This window comes from Epargyreus clarus, unplaced genomic scaffold (assembly GCF_041222505.1).
Source record: "Epargyreus clarus isolate Ecla_fem2 unplaced genomic scaffold, WU_Ecla_fem_2.2 ptg000003l, whole genome shotgun sequence".
In the NCBI taxonomy this organism is placed as follows: domain Eukaryota; kingdom Metazoa; phylum Arthropoda; class Insecta; order Lepidoptera; family Hesperiidae; genus Epargyreus; species Epargyreus clarus.
The window spans coordinates 4,260,474-4,283,328 of NW_027332211.1; the positions used below are offsets into that span (position 1 = coordinate 4,260,474).

The 22,855-nt window shown below is 35.8% G+C and overlaps 2 protein-coding genes across 4 annotated transcripts in view; one reads left to right on the top strand and one right to left on the bottom strand.

The window, feature by feature from the left end:
• LOC140750576 (uncharacterized) overlaps nucleotides 1-22,855 on the bottom strand; it is a 44,809-nt gene that overhangs the window by 17,730 nt on the left and 4,224 nt on the right. For all 3 annotated transcript variants that reach the window (XM_073084224.1, XM_073084216.1, XM_073084233.1), the window contains exons 2-6: nucleotides 14,272-14,544; nucleotides 13,190-13,341; nucleotides 3,158-3,410; nucleotides 1,923-2,038; nucleotides 681-813 (exon numbers count right to left, since the gene is read on the bottom strand). In XM_073084224.1, coding sequence (XP_072940325.1) covers nucleotides 681-813; nucleotides 1,923-2,038; nucleotides 3,158-3,410; nucleotides 13,190-13,341; nucleotides 14,272-14,544 — 927 coding nt within the window. The remainder of the gene's footprint in view (nucleotides 1-680; nucleotides 814-1,922; nucleotides 2,039-3,157; nucleotides 3,411-13,189; nucleotides 13,342-14,271; nucleotides 14,545-22,855) is intronic.
• Nucleotides 16,661-17,906, top strand: LOC140750572 (uncharacterized). Its single transcript, XM_073084203.1, has 2 exons — nucleotides 16,661-17,601; nucleotides 17,679-17,906. Exons 1-2 carry the CDS (start codon nucleotides 16,719-16,721, stop codon nucleotides 17,789-17,791), a joined length of 996 nt encoding a protein of 331 aa, XP_072940304.1. The 5' UTR covers nucleotides 16,661-16,718; the 3' UTR covers nucleotides 17,792-17,906.

Sequence of the window (22,855 nt, forward strand, 5' to 3'; positions counted from 1 at the left end):
TAGTACAACATTGAAAAAGTGTTAATCAGTTTAATGAATCGATATATCGAAGATGCGAAATAAGTATCTTATATTTTTTGTTGCGAACCGCACGAGCAAAGAGGAAATTGCTGACCGATCTACTTCTCCGTATACAGACTTTTACAGCAATAGAATCCCACTATACTCGTAGAAGTCGCACCGTTGTACCTCATTAACTGCTACTATGAATACAGTTCGCGTTTAATAAAGGGAACTGCATTTCAAAGACCGATTTTAATGATGCTATCCGTTTTTAAAATCCAAAAAATCTACTTTGAAACCTGTAAATTCGAGTCTGTTTCATAAAGGTTTTTTTCCATAACTGTAACTACCAATTAATTTCGTGAAAACTTCAATAACGTAACTTAATTATCATTATCGCTAAATTATTAAAGATTACTAAAGATTAAAATTGCATTGTTTGTGAGATGAAATTTAAACTACATCGACGAATACATTTAGTTTTTTATTGCAGCATACTTTTATGGAGCCATTTTGACAACAATAAACAATACTTCCAACACTCATGATGTCAGAAACAGCTTTCCTAGTCGGGGATAGTATCCAAAACTTTCTGCAAGTCAGACCAGTACCGTGCCTATACTCATTTCACGAATGTAGGAACATCCTCATTCCCTACTTCTTCCTCTCCTCCCTACCTTCTCAAACTCCACACCCATCTTCCTGACGAGCTTGGCGGCCTTCGCAGTGCCGCCGTGCATCAGCTTCCAGTTGGCGAGCCTGATGCGCTGCAACTCCAGGTCTGTGTTGTACGCGTAGATCTCCGCTTTCCTACACGATGCAATTGAACGGTCTCAATCAAATGTTTAATAATCTCATAAATAGAAACCTCGATTTTTAGGGTTCCGTACCCAAATCGTAAAAAAGGAACCCTATTACTGAGACTGTCTGTCCGTCTGTCACAGGGCTCTATCTCTGGAATCGAAATAGATAAACAATTGTTTTTTTACAAACGATAGGAAAAGATGGCCGCTATAACAAGAAATAAATGTTGAAATCAATAAAATGAATAAAAATAAGTAAAAAATAATGAACAATTGGTGGTACGGAAGCCTCCATGTGCGAGATCGATACGTACTTGGCGCATTATTGTTATATAACAAAGTTGATGCTTATTTTGGTACGTAGAAACAATACATTTTTTTAAGTTATAGGCAATATAAGACGGGATAGATGTAAAAAATAAGATAACCGCGAAGTGTTGAGGATATTATAAGTTTTAGTTTGGGACCTAAAATTAATTTGTGTCGGTAATTTCGTACTTTGGTGTATTTGGCAAGTTCTGACTCTATTGTATAAGAAAAGACACCCGATAGGTATCAATAAGGATTTATCACATTGTATTTCATAACAATAAATAAAGATGTCGTTTCGTTTCGTCACCCGATACGAAACCGCGAGTTGTTCGAGTTACAGAACATCTGTCGTTATACGACACTGAATAATATACATAGGAAAATACATAAAGTATACCTACATGATATAGTTGCTACGTACATCTTGAAATACACGTTACTAACAATGTTATTTATTATACTAATATTAACATAGGTTTAGTAAACACTAAGCCAAATCTTATCTATTTCACAAAAAAATGTGTTAAATCTCTCAATTGAAATATATTCAATAAACATGATTAATTCATTTATGTCATTTAAGTATTATTATTAATATCGCGGCATTGAGATATTTTAATATGTAACGGATACTATCGATACGCGACCTTTCATTTCTTTACCAGTTGCATGAAGTTGCAGTTTCACCGTGACCACGGTTTATACAACTAGAACGGTATATCGGCAATAAAGAAATTATAAAACCGTGTATAGTGAGTACGCGTCAAATATTAAAAGAAAAAAATATCGTAAAATAAATCATACTTCGCTCTCCTCGTTGCCCCAGCGTTCATATCCTCTGTGTATAGTTTCAGGAGCAACGCTTCTTCTTGGATCTTCATATTTTGAGCTTCAACCCGCGCCTTCCATTTGTAATTCGCCTAGATTAAGAAAAACACTAAAATGAGATAAATATACAGATAATAATTAAATATTTTGAAGGTGGTAGGACCCTTTGTGGTTCGACTCTGGCGGCACCACCGCCACACTTATTGTGTTCTGGTTTGAAGGGTGTGGTAAGGGAGACATACTTATCCGAGGCGTTCCAGCTTAGTCCTCAGGGGTAGCGGCGCATCTGCGGCCGACCTAAGGGAGGAATGTGTAATCCTATCTGGGGTTAATTACGGATGTCCAAGAGCGTGTGGCTACTGCCACTTACCATCAGCATCAGCATGCTCGTCTGCTACTCCAATATTATAAAAAAGTCACTTGCACGAAGCATTCTTACTTAGTCCTTCGTCTTTAACCTTATTTGGGTACAAGTGACATAGGTGCCACTACACTCGAAAAGTAATTTAGTAGTATGAAACTTATCACCATTACATCTGACTACAAACACACATTTATAATAAAACGGAGAAAAAACTACCCTTTTGTTTATACGGCTTGCAAAAAGGTTCGAACTAACAGAACCAAACAAACTTAAATAAGAAAACTTTTGAATTTCTCATCACAACATTTATATTGGTTTCGGAGTTTTAAGTAATTTCGTTTCATAATCAATTTTCTGTTTACTTTATGTTCCTTCCAGACGAATCATATGGCCTTTTCAATTAATGCCCTTGAAGTAAAGTACGTAGTTAATAATAATAGAATTTAGTGTAATCAATTAGTTTTTAGTAGGCTTCCAATTCTAAGTACAAACATAAAACCGAGGTAATTAAAGGTAGATATATAATAGGTAGAGAAACTAGACAGGTTTATTTAAGTTTTCTAGTATATTAGATTTATATCAGTGATTATTTCAAGAACAAATAAATTCCATATTACCATAATTCGTTAAGATAATGGCGTAAGATTTCGTATTTAATTTATAAAAGTTACAAGTATAAATAGAGAAGTGATGGAGTCCATCGTCACTCCCACAGTTAAGATGAATCCAACGACACCCCATATGTTAAAATCAGTTAATCCGTACGAGGTGTGGGGCGTACCAAGCAATGAGGCATACGCTCGAAAAACAATCATCCGCAGTTCTGAAGCAAAAGATCCTCACTCACCTCGTCTTCTATTCTCTTCTGCTTCGCATCCCTTTCCTGCTTCAACCTGTTCAGTCGTTTCTTCTCGTTCGTCCTCCACTGCCGCACCATGGTGATCTTCCGTCGGAGCTCCATCTCCGCGGCCGCTTGCACCCTTTGCTTGATCCTGTTCTGCTTCTCGTGAGCCCTCGACGCCCTTTCCTTCCTTTGTTTCTCGTTGAACTCCGCCAGGTATTTCATTCGGGCTTGGATTTTCTTCTCTTGTTCTTTTGCCCTGGAATGTGGAAAGTCATATTAGTAATATTTAGGAGTCATCTAAAAATATGAATGATTTCTATTTTCGAATAATACGTATTTCGAAAAGAGATAACGGGAAATGGGTGGACATATTAACACAGTAGATATACAAAACTATTTGCTAAGTAAGAACAAAATTTAATAAAATGTATTGAATAGCTCCATTATCAATACCTACTCATCTCTATAAACTCTATAATCAGTAAATCACGTTATGAATCCTATATACCTAAATACCATAAAGATATATCTCCTGACCACAAAAAGTTATACATACATGAATGTTATATCTAGAAAGGTACATTTTCACGAATAATATTAATGAATTCGCAAGGGTGAGAAAGAGTAAATTTTCCTCTGACAAAAACAAACTTTTTGTATTCCACATTTCCCCGGAACATTTCGCTCGCTAAAGGATTTACCAATACCGGCAAAAACTTTTTAGACCGATGTAGGTGCTTCGTACTAGCGAAAGAGGGTCTCGTTAAACCAAACTTTTCTTGATTACTGGCGTGCGGGGAAATGAAAAATAATAAAACCACCTAGAGATTTTTACCGTGTAGAGCTTTTAATTACAAATATGGAGTTTTATATTGACCCAAAATGTATTTTTGAGAATTTCAGAGGCATTACAGCTCGTTTTAAATGATGGTCTTTTATGGTCTTCAACCGTGGTGGAAACTTCAAACAGTGGTGGAAAGCTGCTTTGCTCTGTTTTAATGGGGGTGGGGGAAATACTTAATGTTAGGCATCATGAATTAGTCCACAGCATCAGCAATGCATTTGTGATAGATATCCGTTATAATATAATATTATGTACAGATATTGGACTCTATATCTAATTATGAAAAATTTTCTAAAAAGGAACCGTTGCGCTATTATTCTATTATATAGAGATTAATTCAAGTCTAACACGTCAAGAAATCATTGACAAAAATCACTTTGCTGAAATCCTTAGCGAAACTCTAGCAATGTTGTAAAGAAATTTCATTCGAGCGCCGAGCTTGATTATGTTTCTTTTAATTAAAAACCAGCACAGCTTCTGATTTATGCGCGATATTACAGGTGAAAGCCCGAATATTGCCAAGGCCCTTTCAGAAAAGTCCAAGCCTTAATTTTTATTATTTGTACGTTTCAAAATTCAAGTTATTTGTTACTGTGTACTTATCATGCGAAGCAGTGATAGCCTAGTGGTTAAGAAACTCGGCCTCTCGATCGAGGTTCAAATCCCAGGCACGCACCTCTGATTTTTCAAATTATGTGCGTATTAGATATTAATTATCACTTGCTTAAACGGTGAAGGAAAACATCGTGAGGAAACCTGCATACCTGAGAGATTTATAAAAAAAAAAAACTCAAAGGTATGCGAAGTTCACCAATATGCACTTGACCAGCGCGGTGGACTATGGCCTAATCCTTCTCATTCTGAGAGGAGATCCGTGCCCAGCAGTGGGACAGTAATGGGTTGATAGTAGTACTTATCATTATAAAATTGTTGCTGATGTTTTACCGCAATTTTGCAAATTTCAAGCTTGACATGAAACAAGACAAAGGTGGAAATCCTCTTGCTGAGGGCCCCTACATAAAATGATAATATGTAAAATTCTTGCAATTGTGGGCTGTGCCTGTATTGCAAGTGTGCCTGTAGAAATACAGGTTAATAGTCAAATGGAAAAATCTGCACTTCAGTAGCGTGATGGAAAATGCCTTTCCTTCTAAACTCCGATGTCTCCCTTACTTTACATTAAATTTCGAGACTGTTATAAATCTCGTGTTGGTCTATTTATTGGATTATATCAAATACTATCGCAACGAATTGAAACTATAATCATTACAAATAAATCGGTATTAAAGAGGGAATATAATATAGGATTCTTGTTAGTTTCGTAGTTGAATATGTTTCAGGCTTTTGTATTTGCAAGAATAGGGATACGGTATCCCCTGCCTGTCGTAAGAGGCGACTAAAAGGGGGCTTCTGGGGTCGTGGGTGGCAAGAGTGGGACTTCGAACCGCCCGGCCAACGGCCCCGGGAAGGACGGTGGTATGTGTGGTCGCATACCGTCGTACGCACCAGACGGTGCGGTGAGCGAAAAGCTCACTTGGGCGGAGCTCGACGGGGCAATGCGCTAAGAGAACTCCGGTTGCGTTTTGGAGATCCCGGAGTCCTCTACGCAGCGCTGAGGACGGCCACCGGGGGGATTTTAGTGCGGTAAGAGTCCCACATAACCCTGTGTCACTCCCACGGCATCGGGTACCTTTTGAAAGTTTCCCCCTCGTGAACAAAAAAAAAGGCTTTTGTATTTGCAAGTGCCCTGTTTCTAGCAATTAAGTAGGTACCTACAAAAATACGCATTAAACTTCGTATTAGTAAAAATTAATCAGTTGAAATCTGAGAATATTCCAAAAGCTATCGAAACGTAATATAGTGTAGGTAATCATTCGTTATATGGCTTTAATTAATAGATAGAGAGGCTTCTATTTCACAAAGGCATTCGAGTGCGTTGTAATCAAGAGCAATTAGCGACAGCCCATACAAATCCACCAAAGCACAGGTGCCACTAATTGTACTACCTATCTACTTGCAAACAAATGGTAGGTATTCGGCGTCTAATGACGTACAAGTAAATGTATTGTTTGGAAGCTTCTCGTAATTTACTCTGTAACAGGATATTATCCTTTCAATTTCGACGCTTAAAGTCGTTTACACAAAGTATTTGGCGGGGTTCACATTTTCAATCAGTTTATTTCAACAAGTGTAAAGTCGAAAATACCGTCAATAAAGCTTTGAATCTTACAATGGCATCTCAGTTTTAAATAGCGCTTGAGAATTTCAACAAGGAAAATGAGTTAAAACGCATTAAGGCAATATCCGGTAGCTTTTCTACGACCACGAAGGTACCTACTTCGAAATAATGTCGAATATAATGCGACCATTACTTTAATGGGTCCTCGTAACGACTTGCCGTCTGAGTGACGGTGTGATATTTGAACACCTCGACTAGACTTTTCCGGCTTTTCGAAGTGGTAAATATACAATTATAGTCAGTTGTTAATTGACTACGAAAAGGGATAAGTAAGGTAATTAAGCTGTGAATAGCCAGCTTAAACTAGTATATACAGTAGTATGTATGTAATTGTATGCGGTAGGTACCATACGCAAATACGACGCACTACCGAAATGTGATAGAACTAGCAAGTACAGTTTGACCGGGGATGATCGGGGAGTTACTACCGCCATACCTATTTCTACCGTGAAGCTATATTGTATTTCGGTGCAGGGGTGTAGATGCCAACTGACTCACACATGAGGTGACCAATTCTTATTACTCAGGAGTGCCAAAAGTCTGTAAATTATTTCAGTTTCTGATGTCTATAAGCGGCAGTGACAATTTCTATCAAGTGACCTGCATGCTTGTCTGCTACTGGAACCTTACAAAAATAGTTTAAACTGTTTTTAGTCCTTTTTTTGTTAACGAGGGGGAAACCTTCAAAAGGTACCCGACGACAGGGGAGCGACGCCGGGTTATTTGGGATTTTTACCGCAGTAAAAACCCCCTCGGTGGCTGTCCTCAGCGCTTGGTGGAGAACTCCGGTATCTCCGATGGAAACTGTTTTTAGTCCTAGCAATATCATTAATTAGACTTATTTATTATAATACAAACCGTTTGCAATTATATTATCATCGCATTTGTAATAGAAGTAATTCGCAATTAAAAGATAAATTAGAACATTAATAGCGTAATAGAGATCGTTAAAACAGCATAAGTAATTACAAAATTAGATAGGTATCTGCTTTTGATCGCGCTGAAATTTGATTAGAACAAATTTCAGTTCAAGATTGATTTATGTCGCAAAATCTCTCTCGAAATTACATTAATTAAAATATTTTATTTCTCTAGAGCAAATATTACACGAACAGTACAATTTATCAAATACTAGTTTATGCTCGCGACCTCACCTGCTTGGTAACGAATCGTTCTTCTTCTTTATGCTGCATACTAGTTACCATGAAATAAATTCTTTCTTTCGTAGTTTTTCTGCAGTGAATAATATCATTCTCACTTTTCTGTTACCGCTATCATCGGTTATGTCATTATTGATCTGTTTATATGTCCTCTTTAATAATAAGTTACATGATGTGTGGTTTTGTCATATTTCCCGTTCCGACCTTTATTATAGCTTGATAAAAAAATACAATTTTTAAGTCTAATTTAGATTGACAAAAGCTTATGTTTTAAGCACAATTATCTACTATAATGAAGTAAACTATACTGCGAAACTGATTAAGAAGTTTTTACGTGATACAGAAATAGACAAACAACAGCGTTACGATTCTATCTAGAAGCCTGGATGATAAATGTTCGAATTAATTCTCTCGTAGCGATATCTGTTTTAGGACATTGCGTACAGTGCTTCATGTGATCAATCCTGTTTGAAAAGGGTTTTCATTATTTTGTCGAGTTTCAAATAAATTATCTCCTAATTTTTTTACGAACAACATGTAACTTTATTTAACTTAAATTACAACAATACCTATTATGCCACACGCGCACGTCAAATAAATACAAAGTTACAAATACTCGTACAATGATAAATCAAACTGTCTTTGTCCGTCTTAAAGAATTATTAAGCTTTATTGGCTGCATCCCTTTATATCCCTCTGCTGGCCACATTTTCCCACGATGGAGTCATTGGAGCATACTTTAAATACGCTGATTCAGTGCTAATTAGCAGAGGTAGATATTGGTCAGTCCGCTTCAATAGACTAATTGCGAGATTAGGGGTGATTAGCCTTTAATGCCAATTAGTAATAATAAATCTTAAAATTTTGCCTACCAAAGTTTGTAATTTGACAAATATTGTCTAGAAAATCTGTCAAATTTCGAATATTGGCTTTCAAAAATTAATTAGGCTTGATCATTAGTAACGCGAGTACGATGACTACTTTTTCAAAATTAAAATAGATTAACGTTTTCATTAGGATATTTCAAATACCCCGAGGCGCATAAGAAGTGTATGTCTGTTACACACTCCTCAACAATAAATAAATTGTACGCTCTTATCAAAGGTAATAAATAAGATTTATTTTCTTTTGGCTTTGAGCCAGTGTTGCTGCTGCGATGGGCTGGAGTTTTCAGCGATCGCTTTGCAATTGTGTTTCCTTAAACCTATACCGTATTGGCATTCGTTATTGAGTTAGTAACATATATTAAGTGGCAAACATTTGCCTATTGTTGGTTGTGGTAGGTATTATTAAGAGGAAAAAAAACAAACTTAATATTGTTGCTTTCAAGTTCAATTTAAGTGACTGGGAGTGAGAACTGTTATTAGGTGACCTAACTACGATCATACTTATTCTTATGCTAATAAAGTTATTGGTTGCAATTGGAAGTGTGGTAAGAAGATGAGACATGCCAGCCACAAAAGCAACGCATCTTACACACTTACAATATGTAAAGGCGTTAGTCCCATAAGTAATTGTTTTTGTTAGGTTACTATAAGAGGAAAAAATAAGGATTAACTTGACACGTCTTACGTGCTAGTCAAGATCAACCCTACATCATCACCAGTAGCCAATGGTAGGTACATCAAATAAGTATGGCGGTAGTGGTTCAGCAATAATCAGCTATTACTTACCGTGAATAGCTTCAACCTGCAATTGAAAATCTACACAACAGCAAGTCTTGAGTAGCTGTAATTGACGTAGAATAGACACAGTAATGCTATTTAAGTAGGTAAAGCCAATTATAATCTAGCTTATTATTTAAATGTGTAGGCCTTTCTGCAAGTTACGTTGCTCCATCGGATTAAACTAATTATAATTCCATGTCCATAGTACAATAGTATTACAGTTTCGAGAATTGGCGAGCGAATCGTAAGTCGAAATACAAACACGATGCTTGATTAATTCATCGTCGTGCGCATCAAATCCATACATTCCTACGGAAATCTCATCGGATATTCTGATTTCTATGGCCAGTTAAAGCGTGTTAACACTTGTGTTACAATCGGAATACATCACTAACTCAAATCATTAGTTTATCATAATCATACTTTTTAGGGTTCCGTACCCAAAGGGTAAAAACGGAACCCTTTTACTATGACTTCGCTGTCCGTCCGTCTGTCACAGGGCTCTATTTGGGCTTTTATTATAGGGCACCAGAATTGTAATAGATAGACACTTATTTTTTATCAGAGAATGCTAATGTTGGCCGCTATAATAACAAACTTGTTGAAAATACTAAAATGAATAGAAATAAGAAAAAAATAATGAACGTATGGTGGTACGGAAGCCTCCATGTGCGTGTTCGACTCGTATTTGGTCAATTATTAATCAAATTGAGCAAACGAGCATGCAGTTTGTCTGATTGTAAGCGTCGTTACACACGGCAACTTTTTGCAGTGAATAGCAGTTATTCGCACGTTTCTTTAATACGCGTCTGCATCACTATACTCTGATTCATAATTAGGTGTCCAAAATGTAAACAAAGGTGTTGACCTATCAAGAAAATACGTTAGAAATGGTAGTTTTTATTTTTGTCGATATTAAAGTAATACAACAATAATAAAATAATAATCTAAATAAATTAAGATTAATTCACATTTTCTAATATTTATATCACCTCAATTTCGTTCCATACAGTAAAAACAAAGTTTATGGTAGAAAATTAAAATGTGATAATGGTAACACAATCGGAATCCAAGACATTTCTTGTGCTGTCATTTTTAAGTTTCGTAACTGATATTATTAATTTTCGTGATTGTGATCGAACTGTAATGTTTTCTCGTTTACATAACGCGTTTGTTAAATTGTGTATATTTGTTAAATTTTCGTTTTTTGTTGAGTTTGTTAAAGTTTTTGTTTCTTGTTAATTGTGACAGTGACATTTCTTTGTTTACATTTTGGACACCTAATTATGAATCAGACTATACTAACGCGCGACTATAATATAGCGCAGTCTTTTTGCAGTTGTATGCTGCAAAAATTCGCTGCGTGTAATTATACTCGCGTTAATCAACAGGCGGACTGCATGTTGGTTTGCTACATCAATTTGATGGAACCACACTAGCCTGCAAAGCCAAATAGATCAGTAATAAACACTGTTTTAAAGAAGAACAAATAATATATTCGTTGGTGGGGAAACCCCAGAATGACATCTATTTAAATTGAGGTGGGGTCGCTGATGGCCATCGGCCAGTCACTTTCCTATCATTAGGTTCAAAGTAGATTCCTATTTTAATTCCATAAAAATAAATCTTAATACAACGATATTATTACCGAACCATTGTTGAATGCTGAGATATTTCATAAACAACGGTCATAACAACACTTTCAGTAATGACTTATGAAACTAAATAAAACAGTTTCGCTGTAATCTAACTTACGTGCATTAAAGCAAAACTACTTTAGTCCAATTGCGTAGAAGCGAGAGTCCAGTCCTCAAACCTAAAACTTTACGTGTACCACTCTCGTGAATTACACCTTTGGGTATTTGCAGAGAAATTTGGCCATAAATGACGCACTTCAAAACTCCGTATAGGTCCAGTTGGTGAAATTGAAACACACGAAATGGACAAAGATACACCGAGGCCCTTGAACGTTAATACAGTTTTGGGTAATCATTCATACAAATGCTACTCCAATTTGCCTATTTGGAACTGAAAAGACTAAGCGTCTGAATGAGAACATGTCATTATCAGTAAATCATTACTTATTCATCAACTGTTGGGTTTGGATCACTATCCCATATCCCCTATCTCCACGCCTCTTAAGTACCTACAACTACATAAATACTAATAGATACTTGTTATATTAATGCCTAATTAAATAGTAATAAATACAAACATAATATTATTAAAATATTTTTTGTGATCTTAAACACCTTCATTTAGCTCTACAAATATTGTCATGTTACTGTACATACGAGTATAGTGACGTACATATTACAGTCAAAATAATATATAGGACAGAAGACCGCTTTCCTGGCAAAGGATCTAAAGATATTATGAGTATCCATATTAATTTGTCGGTGAATGAAGAAATATTAGCAGCAATAAAGCGACAATACCAAGAACAAGTAGAACCGTCGCGTTAAGAGCAAATACAAACAAATTGCCACCATTAATCACCGTCTCACGTAGACCCGCTAAGCCTCCTTAAGCTGAAATTTCTTTAATTCCTTCATGCCTGGGGAACCGCATTGGACTGTATTGACCTTCATACTAATTATCGCTTTTGTAACATGGGTAAGTGGCCACTGTGGCCGATGGACGTCTGAAATCAACCCCAAATAAGATTAAATTCCTATCTTAGTCACAGACTCTTGAAGACTAAGTTGGAACGCCTCACATAAGACTCGTATGTTTTCATTATTACACACTTCAAATCGGAACACAGCAGAGCTTAGGCAGAAATACTCGTAGGTGTGTTGTACCCACAAAACCTACCTTCGATACTAATATCACAAGTGACTAGTATAAATTAATATTATGTATGTATATACTGATTTAGTTTTTACGAGCCACACTGTACAACAAAATACTCGTAGAATGCTTCAGCTGTGTATCAAAGTGTTTTTATTGGAAGTGAATGAATACGGAAACCCACTATTAATTACTTCATCGGGCAATCTTGCGAAGATCAAGTGGAGTTTTCGTTTTGTGAATCACGAGCATCCATTATTTCATTTACTCGATCATAAATAAAATAATTAACGTTTTAGTATTGACTAGGTAGGTATCATAAATAAAATAATTAACGTTTTAGTATTGACACATTTTGAATCAACATTATTATTACCTAATTTCTAAAAAAAAAACATTGAAATGCGGTTTGTCAAATTCAAGAAAACTGAAAAGTGGCATTAATCACCGTTCACGTAACGCCTCGGGGCGTGTTTAAGCGACCGTGAAATATTCCTCATAAAAAATTGTTTAACGCAAAATTCCATCGACCTTACTTTTTTGATAAAATATTTGCCTTACAAATATCCTTTATCAATATTTAAGAAAACAATAGCTACAAGGGTTCGACAACACAAAACAGAGTACTTCTATTTGTCAAATAGTGGCGTATTTACAAGTCGCCGTTATTAATAGTCGCGTTCAGACTTCGGACAGAAAAGGTCCGTTTAAACTCGATTTTCGTTGCTTGAGGTCGACAAATAAATTTGTGTCAACACCCCTGAAAAATGGTGCGACGCCTTTGAGCAAAACTAGTGGAAAATTTGCATTTCGCCGCTAGTTGCCTCAGCTGTGATTAATTTCTCCGAAATTCAAAGAGGCGGCGTTTGGAAGCTTCAGTAATTTAGAAATAATCCACAGTACCTACCTAGACCCTATTCTGTGAAAATGTGTTGTTCAAAAAGGAACTTGTTATTTTCTGACGGAAATTAGAATGGGATTCACTTAGAAATAATAAGATATTGTTTAAATTTTATATACACACCTACACAAAATGTCATTTTTTTTAAACTATTACTATTACAATAGGGGTATTGGGCACGCGTTTCCTCAAGTTTACGTCTTAGTTCACCCACTTCACTGGTCAAGTGCGAATGGATAGATTTCACAGATCTTTAATAACTTTTTTTTCTTAAAGAATTCTCGTGCGTGTAGATGTTTTCCTTTACCACTATCCATCCATTTATTTGTTTAAGGGTTAAAATGTTTAATTGTCCGAAATAGTACATTGCCTTAAGTACAAGGACCGTAAATTTATCGTTACCAGAAAAATTTACAACCACAACTACTCACAGTCTCCTCTTCTCTGCCCACTCATCGGCATGCTCCTGTGCCACTCTCTCCAAATGCTCCCTGGCCTTCTCTGCTTTAGTGAAAACCTGCAGACGTCTGGCAACGTCCACCTCCACTCGTTTCAAGGTCAGGTCGTCACGTGCTCGCTCATCCTGAGTGGAACATGGAAATTTTAGCCTAACTTTGTTTGCGATTATGTTCAGATTTACTTCATTATACGTTCTTTTAAGATATTACTATGTCTTTATTTTGTACACCAATTTGAAATATGTTGTTAGTTGTTCTTTTACTCTTACTCGTAAAACAATAGTTAAAATAATTGCCATTTAAATAATATTTTTGCACGTAAAGTTATGAAAGATCGATTTTCTTATTATTTCAGTTATTGCAGCTGTTAATATTAACCTCTATACTTCTAGCGTTATAGGTATATACTACATTTGTTCTATGGGAAGATTGTTTTTGAAGCTTCTGACTACTGTTTTCTCTAATCTTCAATCAGAAATAAATCAAACGACATACGAAATCATAGTAAACCTCAAAAGTAAGTTTAATCGATGTAAACAGTTGTTTGCTAGTACAAATTAGTATGTAATCAAATATCCCAACTTCCTTGAACGTAGGTACTTCAGGAAGATTCAAGTCCGACGTTAGTAACTCAAAGCTTAACTTAGTTTCGAGCAACGTACACTAGTAACTCGATGTTCCTCCCTATTGAACAACTTCATCTTTAACCATTAATTTATCTATAATGGTTATGCAGTTACTTCCGGTCCTTATTGAATTCCTAGTAAAAAGCTATGTATGCAACAGCATCCTGAATTTCAGTGATGCGTTGTATAGTGTACACATAGTCTATTTAGATTGTTTATGAATAAAAAGCATACAAGTGCAGCCCACCTGAGATGTTGCAAAAATAAGTATAGCAGTAGTGACGCATAAGTGGTCTTTGAAGGTTCTTATGGGAAGAACAATGTATCTGTGATAGACTTCAACATTTCCAATCCCATTTGGAGTTCACTACGATTCAAATTTAGAAAAATATGCATGTGCTTTTCTAATAGAATAAAACCATAACCCACCAACTTCTTCATCGCCTGGTGTATCCGGTCCATGAACTGATTGTACAGGTATTTCCTGTATTGATTGAACTCCTTCAACGAGCAGACCGCCCTGCCGTCCTTGGTGCAGTAGCCGAGCACCTTCATCCTGTTCCTGGCTGGCTTCTGTCCGAAGTGGTGCGCGAGGTGCGGATCGTGCATCGGGACGTAGTCGTACGATACGTTGTTGCAGTACGGGTCCGTCAGGTCGAAGGTCGGTTGCGGGCCGTCACCACCGAGGCCCAGGCGGCGTACCTGTAAATATAAATTAGTATATATCGACAATTGCTCTACCCACTTAATTACGTAATTTAGTGTGGTGTTTGGAGATATTAATTTCTTAAGTTTATTGGGACCCTTTCTTCCTGCGTAAATATCATCCTAAACGTTAGCATCCCAAAATAGCATCCTTACCAATACCTGGTCTTATTATAATTCCTCTTGTAGCCTTTGTATGATGCGCGTGAGTCCTAGGTTATATTAAAATGGATTATTGATAGTCATAAAGACGATATAGTGGCAAGAAAACTTAATTATTATCTTATGTTGTTGGGTTTCATCTCAAAAACATCTTATTATATAAAGTATTTTTGTGACTACTAGAAATATCTCATGCAAATAGGTAATATAAAATATATTTACTGTGAAACTGAGTAAATATTAATAAACCATTATCTCGAAATAGAGAAAACATATCATACATATTGGTTGGCCGATAACTATCAAATGTTATGAGCTTGTTTGCTCGAGGGCGGCCGGCATTGATTTAAATCTATGAACGCCCGGTGAGCGTATTGATTCGCCGATCGCGATGCAACGACCACTCGACAGTAATTAGTGTTGGTTAGATGTTTCCCGTTTCCCGCTTGTAATTTACGATTGGTTTAAATTTTGTATACATATCTCTACCATAGATTGCGGTCATTCCATCAAAATTTAGATTCTCTCTCGATTCTATTGACGTATTCGTGATTATTTTATTTATTTTTATTTCTTATTCTTGTTGGTATGAAACTGATTCATATTATACTAATATGGTACACAGATATTGCATTGATCCATACTATAATGTTAAACACTAGATATGAGGGTCCCGAGATTTTCTGTGAAAGTTGTGAAACAGATATTTACCATCCAGGACCATACAAGCATCCAATGCAATACTCTTCATAACTATAGGTAGGTATAATATAATATTTATAGAAATCCGAACGCAAACCGCCTCTAAACTAGTTCGGCGTTAAAGTGTTGAATATTGTGCAACGAAAATAGAACTTTCAGAATAAATTTACGTCAAAATTTAACTTAAAACACGGGTAAACAGCAGTGATTTATATTAACCTCCCGTCAAAGATATTTAAATAGCTATAGTACATTACCTCCCGTACGTTTAAATTTAACAAGCAATCACTTTATTATTGATATATTTTTAGGCCCAAAGCTGTCATAATACACGACATGTGAAAGTCCCATCTGTCAGGATAATTTTGGTGTTTCTTATGAAACGCGGCACGAGATACGAGAGGTAATCTTTTTCCGAACATCGAACATCTTTTCATGCGTGAACATCTACCGCGTTGGAGCGTATGAGCACGTATGGCAATCATAGTCCAAGATCCCAGGGCCACCAGACCTCACGTATTTTCTGACGAAGGAAATGTGGACGATTGAGTAGTGTTAGTATGTACTAAGAACGCATGCCTACCTGCTAGCTTGCTCAGACGGCCAATTTTCAGGTATCAGGTAATCAAGGTACATAAAAACTTTACTTACCTCACGTAAATTCTCCAAGCTGATTTTTACGTATATTTTAGGCAATATCCTTAAAAATAAGTCGCCAATACTCCCAGACACTTTCCGTCGGCCGTATTGCTTTGCAGACGCTTTAAAGCTCCCAAAATAATTACTGAACTTCACGTAAATTCTGATGCTCCATTTTTATATATGTCTACCAGACAACTATTTTAAAATCTTTTACAAGAAGACAGACCGATCCAAGGGGCCAATCATCCCCTAAGCTCAATTTTAATGCCTCTGTGGGTAGGAGCGCGAGGGCATTATCCACGCGCATGAGACTGAGTGAGACATGTATTAGGATATATTGACCTCTCTCTCTCTCTCTCTCACTCCGTTACAATTTACTCATATAACTTAATTATTAATATTTAAAAAAATCAGCTAAAATAAAAAAAATGTTACAAATGGTGACCCAATTGAAAGCAACGAGATATGATGTCATTTTTGACCAGTATTTTTCTCCTTCTATAAAAGATCACGAAAGATTTCGTCGACATGAATCATCACAACTAGAATTCAACATTACTGGACCAGATCAAGTTCGTCCATCAGATTTCGCAAAAGAATTAAAAAACATACATTTCAAGCAGTCTCTTGTTGAATTTTTTATACTACACTGGGCTACTGATGAGATGATTCCATTCATTGACAATAATAAGATTTTTATAAAGTTTAAACAATGTTACTCTTTCATCGTGATTAACAATAAAGTTATATCTGAAATCGATGAAGATTTATCATGTTCCGAGCATGAGGAAGCTGATACAAAGATCGTGTACCATGTATGCAACATTGATGCCCAGGCTAATTTTGTGATACGATGCTCAAATACTGATATAGCAGCTATAATGCCGGGAAATATGCATCATTTGAAAAATGGTGATTCCCACGTTTGGATTTTGACCGGCACTGGTAACAAACAGAGGTATATTGACTTGAATACTATCTACGAACAATTCGGACCGTCGTTGTGTCAAAGTTTACCAGCATTCCATGCTATCACAGGATGTGATTTTAATCCAGCATTTTTCAAAAAGGGCAAACAAAGGCCGTTTAATATTTTGAAGAAAAATGAAGAATACCAACAAGCATTTCACCGTTTTGGTTCCTTGGATTTTGTTGGTGAAGTAGATGAAGAAGAACGTGTATTCAATATAATACAAAAAATTATCTGTGATGTATACAACGTTCCTGGAATAATTGATGTAGATGCTGCCAGACTCCAACTGTTTATTAACAATGATATGGTTTCTGACATTAATGAAGAATTCAATCGGAAAAATTTGAAAAACTTCGATGCTAGCAGCTTACCACCTTGCAAAAGTGAGCTTTGGCAACAGTTCCGACGAGCTAACTATATTGCTAGTCTTTGGAACAATGCAACTATGAAGATGATAAATATTTTCAAACCCGAAAATAATGGCTGGACATTAAAAGATGGAACATATGATTTTCATTGGTTCGACGGAGATGAATTACCGGGTTTTGTCAGTGAGTCGCTAGAAGAACAATCAGGTAATTTATTTTCGTTTCTCATATTTTTTGTGTCAGTTTAGTTTTTCAGATCTTCATTGTTTGATTTTTTTTTACAGTGGAAGGAAATGAGGACAATGTTGATAGCGACAATGACGATTTAGATATTCAATATCAAGATTGGCTGGATGATGAATTGTCTAATTTCAATGACGATGATAATGAAGATTAGAGACACTACTCAGAAATTTTGAGAGATTAATATTTTTCTACTTTGTATTTTACTTATGATTAATTCCCAATAAATAAATAATTAAAAAAAAATTGCTGTTATTCAATGAATTCGTTAACACTAATGAGTATTTGATATTGCTTAAAAAAAAAATTGAAGTTTTTTCGAATTTATCAAAACAGCTTGTAGGATAAAATTCTAGAATTATTGTAGTCAAATGAGCATTTTTTTTACAAGTTAATTTTTAATTGTTTACCTGATTTTTTATTTTTTAGCTGATTTTTTTTAAATATTAATAATTAAGTTATATGAGTAAATTGTAACGGAGTGAGAGAGAGAGAGAGAGGTCAATATATCCTAATACATGTCTCACTCAGTCTCATGCGCGTGGATAATGCCCTCGCGCTCCTACCCACAGAGGCATTAAAATTGAGCTTAGGGGATGATTGGCCCCTTGGATCGGTCTGTCTTCTTGTAAAAGATTTTAAAATAGTTGTCTGGTAGACATATATAAAAATGGAGCATCAGAATTTACGTGAAGTTCAGTAATTATTTTGGGAGCTTTAAAGCGTCTGCAAAGCAATACGGCCGACGGAAAGTGTCTGGGAGTATTGGCGACTTATTTTTAAGGATATTGCCTAAAATATACGTAAAAATCAGCTTGGAGAATTTACGTGAGGTAAGTAATGTTTTTATGTACCTTGATTATCTGATACCTGAAAATTGGCCGTCTGAGCAAGCTAGTAGGTAGGCATGCGTTCTTAGTACATACTAACACTACTCAATCGTCCACATTTCCTTCGTCAGAAAATACGTGACGTCTGGTGGCCCTGGGATCTTGCTCTATCATATATGTTTTTATCGGAGCGAACATTAAAGCCTTGGACATTTATTTTCTTTCACTTACACGTTACAATATAAAAACACTTTATTGGATGTCTTAGTAAAGAAAGAAATATAAGAGTAACATATGAAAGGAATATTCAAAACTAATAAAGATTATATAAAAAAGGGATATGAGTAGTGTAGTAGTAGAGAGTAGAGTGCGGTATAGGTTCTCACGTACGCTAAAAAATTCGCAATTGAGTTTAAGTTCATGGATATGAGTGATAATTAGGTAGGAAAAGCAAATTAGATACAAAATAGGGTATATAAGAAAGAAAACGAGAAAAAGAAGAAGCATTATTAATGCGCCTAATGAATTGAATTCAAGAAATGTGTCAACCAACCTGCAGCCAAATCAAGTTGGAACGTCCAATTCGTATGAATGCCCCAATACAAACTCCAAACCACAACCCTGAAGCACGATACTGCTGACATCAAAACTATGCACAACTTGTGCCGCCACCGTCGAACTACTCGTACTATATAGTTCTATCTATAAAATCATGTTTACCCAATGAGAGAACGTTAGATAGTTCTATGCTAACCAATCAATATAAGCAGTGATAGCTCAGAAACTCGGCCTTTTGATCGAAGGGTCCGAGGTTCAAATCCCAAGCACTTTGATTCTTCAAAGTTATGTGCGTATTAGAAATTAATTATCACTTGCTTAAACGGCGAAGGAAAATATCGTGAGGAAACCTGCAGACCTGAGAAATCTAAATATGAGAATATGTAAAGTCCAATACGCACTTGGCCAGCGCAGTGGACTATGGTCTTATCCTTCTCATTTAGAAAGGAGACCCGTGCCCAGCAGTGGGACATTTAATGTGTTGATGATGACGATGATAATGCTAACCAAACAAAACCTCTCGCTCGAGAATATTTACCAGAAAGTAGATAAACTTTAAACATATTGAACTTTTCTAAACTAGGCCAGCGTTCTCTTGTCGCTGACAAACCGGATCTAAATTGTTCGCACCAACTAATTAGCAGCATCATTAATTCGACCGTTTCCTTAATTTACGAGAACGTGACGTGTTCATACAAATTAAAACAATAAAATTTGATGACGACGAGCCGCGGGCATTCGTTTGTGAAATTTTAAAGTTACATTTGGTTTAGCTGAAAATTGTAAACATTTTTCGTTTCATTTAAAAAGCGTGCATTTTGTAAAGCATACCGTACATATTTTATTACGCCACTGCTGATTTTCTGGTAACACTGTGTCATACGACAACTCGCTGGTTTATTTTTTTATATACAAAAAATCCACTTTCGACTCAAAAAATTTTACAACTTTAGATATAAGTAAAATGTCTTTATATACATTAATCCTGAAGTTTCCACTGGAAATATCAGACTCAGCCATGGACGTATAGAATGGTCCAGACATCCACTTCCATACCACTAAAATAAGAAATGAGAAATTCTTCTGGAGTATCTTTTATTTTCGATAAATAGCAGATACCTACTATTTATTCTTAAAGTGGCGAGCCCAGAGCATAGGGTGGTAAAAATTACCTAGTACCATAATATGCATTTTACAAATTACTTTATAAAATCATATTTCAAAAACTTTTTAAGATATACAATCTGATTAAAGCTCCCAACATATTATATTCAGAGTATTCAGACAGCAAACTTCGTTACCTCGAGTGAAGCCGTGCCCACTCTCCTATCATTTCATACTCGGTACCCGTGACATTGGATACGTGTAAACACGTCTCAATTAGCGAAGGTGCCTATTCCTGAAAGCCATTTGTCGATAACATTGTGCGGAAGCTAGTTGAGTAACGCTAAAAGGCGGCGTGGCAAAAGTTTAAAGCCAGAGACATCCTGTGCTTGTATTATTATAGTACGCGACAAAATATAGAAGATCAAATTAAATACATTGATATGAATGTTTAATTTTCAAATAATCACAATATTCTAAGCTTACATGCCATGTATCAATGAAAACAAAATAATATTCGTCTGCCTTTCTGTGTGTTAACTTAATTCATAGGGTGAAATAGGCTAGTCAGCCCAAAAATATTAAAATACTGCCTTAATATAACCCTCATTAGCTCGTGAAGATTTTGTTTTATGTAAAAGTATTTTGTTTCAAAATTTTTTTAAATACCCTCATAAGTATTTATTAGTATGTACCTACCCATATTAGTATATATTTATTACAGGTCAGTTTACACGTCATCCATCAATGTTCTACAACATAATTTCCGCATAAATCAAATCAACATTAACGAATGGTTTCAGAATATTTCCCCTTGTATTCTTTGGGGTGTCGTCGGGAAAATCGTCGGGAAATTGCGGTGCGTCATCGTGACGAGCATCGTTCAGCGAGAATCGGAGTCCATTAAATCCCAACGATAATACAGTTTAGACAATAAATACGTGACGTGAGTTAATATTTGGCGTTTTGTAATAAGCCCTAGGAATCGGGAGTTTTCTGGTGTTGAGATTTGTTTTGTGAAATGGAATAAGTGTATAATAGCGAATAAATGTTAACGATGTTTTATCATTATATCCCTAATGAATACGTATGTATTTTGTTATAAATTATATACGACATAATTTTCCGAATAAATAAAAATTAAAACTAACGAACGGTTACAGAATATGCCCCTTCTATTCCTTGGGGTGTAAAATCGTCGGGAAATTGCGGCGCGTCTCGTCATCGTGACGAGCATCGTTCAGTGAGAATCGGAGTCCATTCAATCCCAATGACAATATAGTCTAGACAATAAATACGTGACGTGAAATAATATTTGGCGTTTTGTAATGAGCTTCAGGAATCGGGAGATTTCTGGTGTTGAAATTTGTTTTCCAAATTAGAATAAGTGCGTATTTATAGCGAACAATATTTTACGCCTTATTGTCGTGTCTCTAATGAATGAAGCTACGTAAGTTTTTTTTAATTTATATATTTATGTTTTTAGCAGCAGGAGGTAATAAGAAAGAGTAATCGAGAATAAGTTAAGTGGTCACTTCAACCTATGGACATTTGTAACCTATTTCAAATATCACTGGAATACTACCTAACGTTGATCACAAATATATTCCTACTCCTGAGGACTAAAATGGAACGTCTGAAAAATAATAAATCTGCATTACTACAACCCTTAAATCAGAACACAGTAATGATATAGTATACAAATATTATTTTCATATCTTTAAAAACCTATGTTATTTAGTTTTACTATTGTGTTTTGGAAATAATGTACCCAATTGGTTTAAGCTTTACATGAGAAGTAGATACTTAAGCTCTAAATAATGTCACAGTTCAACTTCTCTTCGCTCGCAGTATATCTTGGGAAGCAATATTGCAGACTCTAAACCATTAACCGCTACAGTAAGATGAACTTTAAATCTAATGCACTAGTTTAAAAGCCTTGAAAAGTACGTGTCTGTTTAGAGAAGCAATATAGCAACTGCTAAAGCGCTAACCACTGAAGTAATATGGAGTTTGAATTTTCTGGAGTGCTTTTTAACCGTTTTCTCGCAATATTGAGAAGCAATAAAGCTACCTTTAGACCAATAATCGCTAATGAGATATAAATTTGATAACTTTTAAATTATTTTACGCGCAAGGTTTAACTCCATGTTAACACACATAAAGGCAAGAAGAAAGACTTCTACTTCAAAACCCGCTCTACGTACGAGTAGCAATTTGTTATGATGCGTTAAGCAAGCGAATCTTTAAATTTAATGTAAATTTTTGTCCTCAAACAGGAAAGGTAAAACGACTCCGAAGCTTTTACTTTTATAGTAAAAATTAAGTTATGTGTAATTTTACAGTTTTCAATAAGGACTTGTTTTGAAATAGTAGTTTTTCAACGTCGACAATGTCATTTTAGCAGCGTATAAGATTGCCTCAGTGACACAGTAAATAGGGTAGCTGCTAGTTGGTAGCTGTTAGTTACTATCAAAATATTTGACTCACGTGTGCATATACTTTTGAATCTATAGGTGTCATATATTGTATCTGTATTTGCTGTAGCGGACTTAGGGGGGGGGGGGGGCGGCGGAAGGGGCGGTCCTAAACGGGCCCCTGGTCCTGGGGGCACCCCGAGGGTCGTCAGCGGAAAAAAAGTCGCCGGAATCAAACCGTCACTGAACTACGTATTTGTCGGCGAATAAGTTATTTGAACACATTTGTTATTTTATAAAATCACATCA

Bases quoted from the DNA above. Each gene is read 5' to 3' on its own strand.
- LOC140750572 (XM_073084203.1), top strand. From the start codon at position 16,719: ATGATTCCATTCATTGACAATAATAAGATTTTTATAAAGTTTAAACAA. The intron at 17,602-17,678 runs GTAATTTATTTT...TTTTTTTTACAG, and splicing joins GTCGCTAGAAGAACAATCAG to TGGAAGGAAATGAGGACAAT.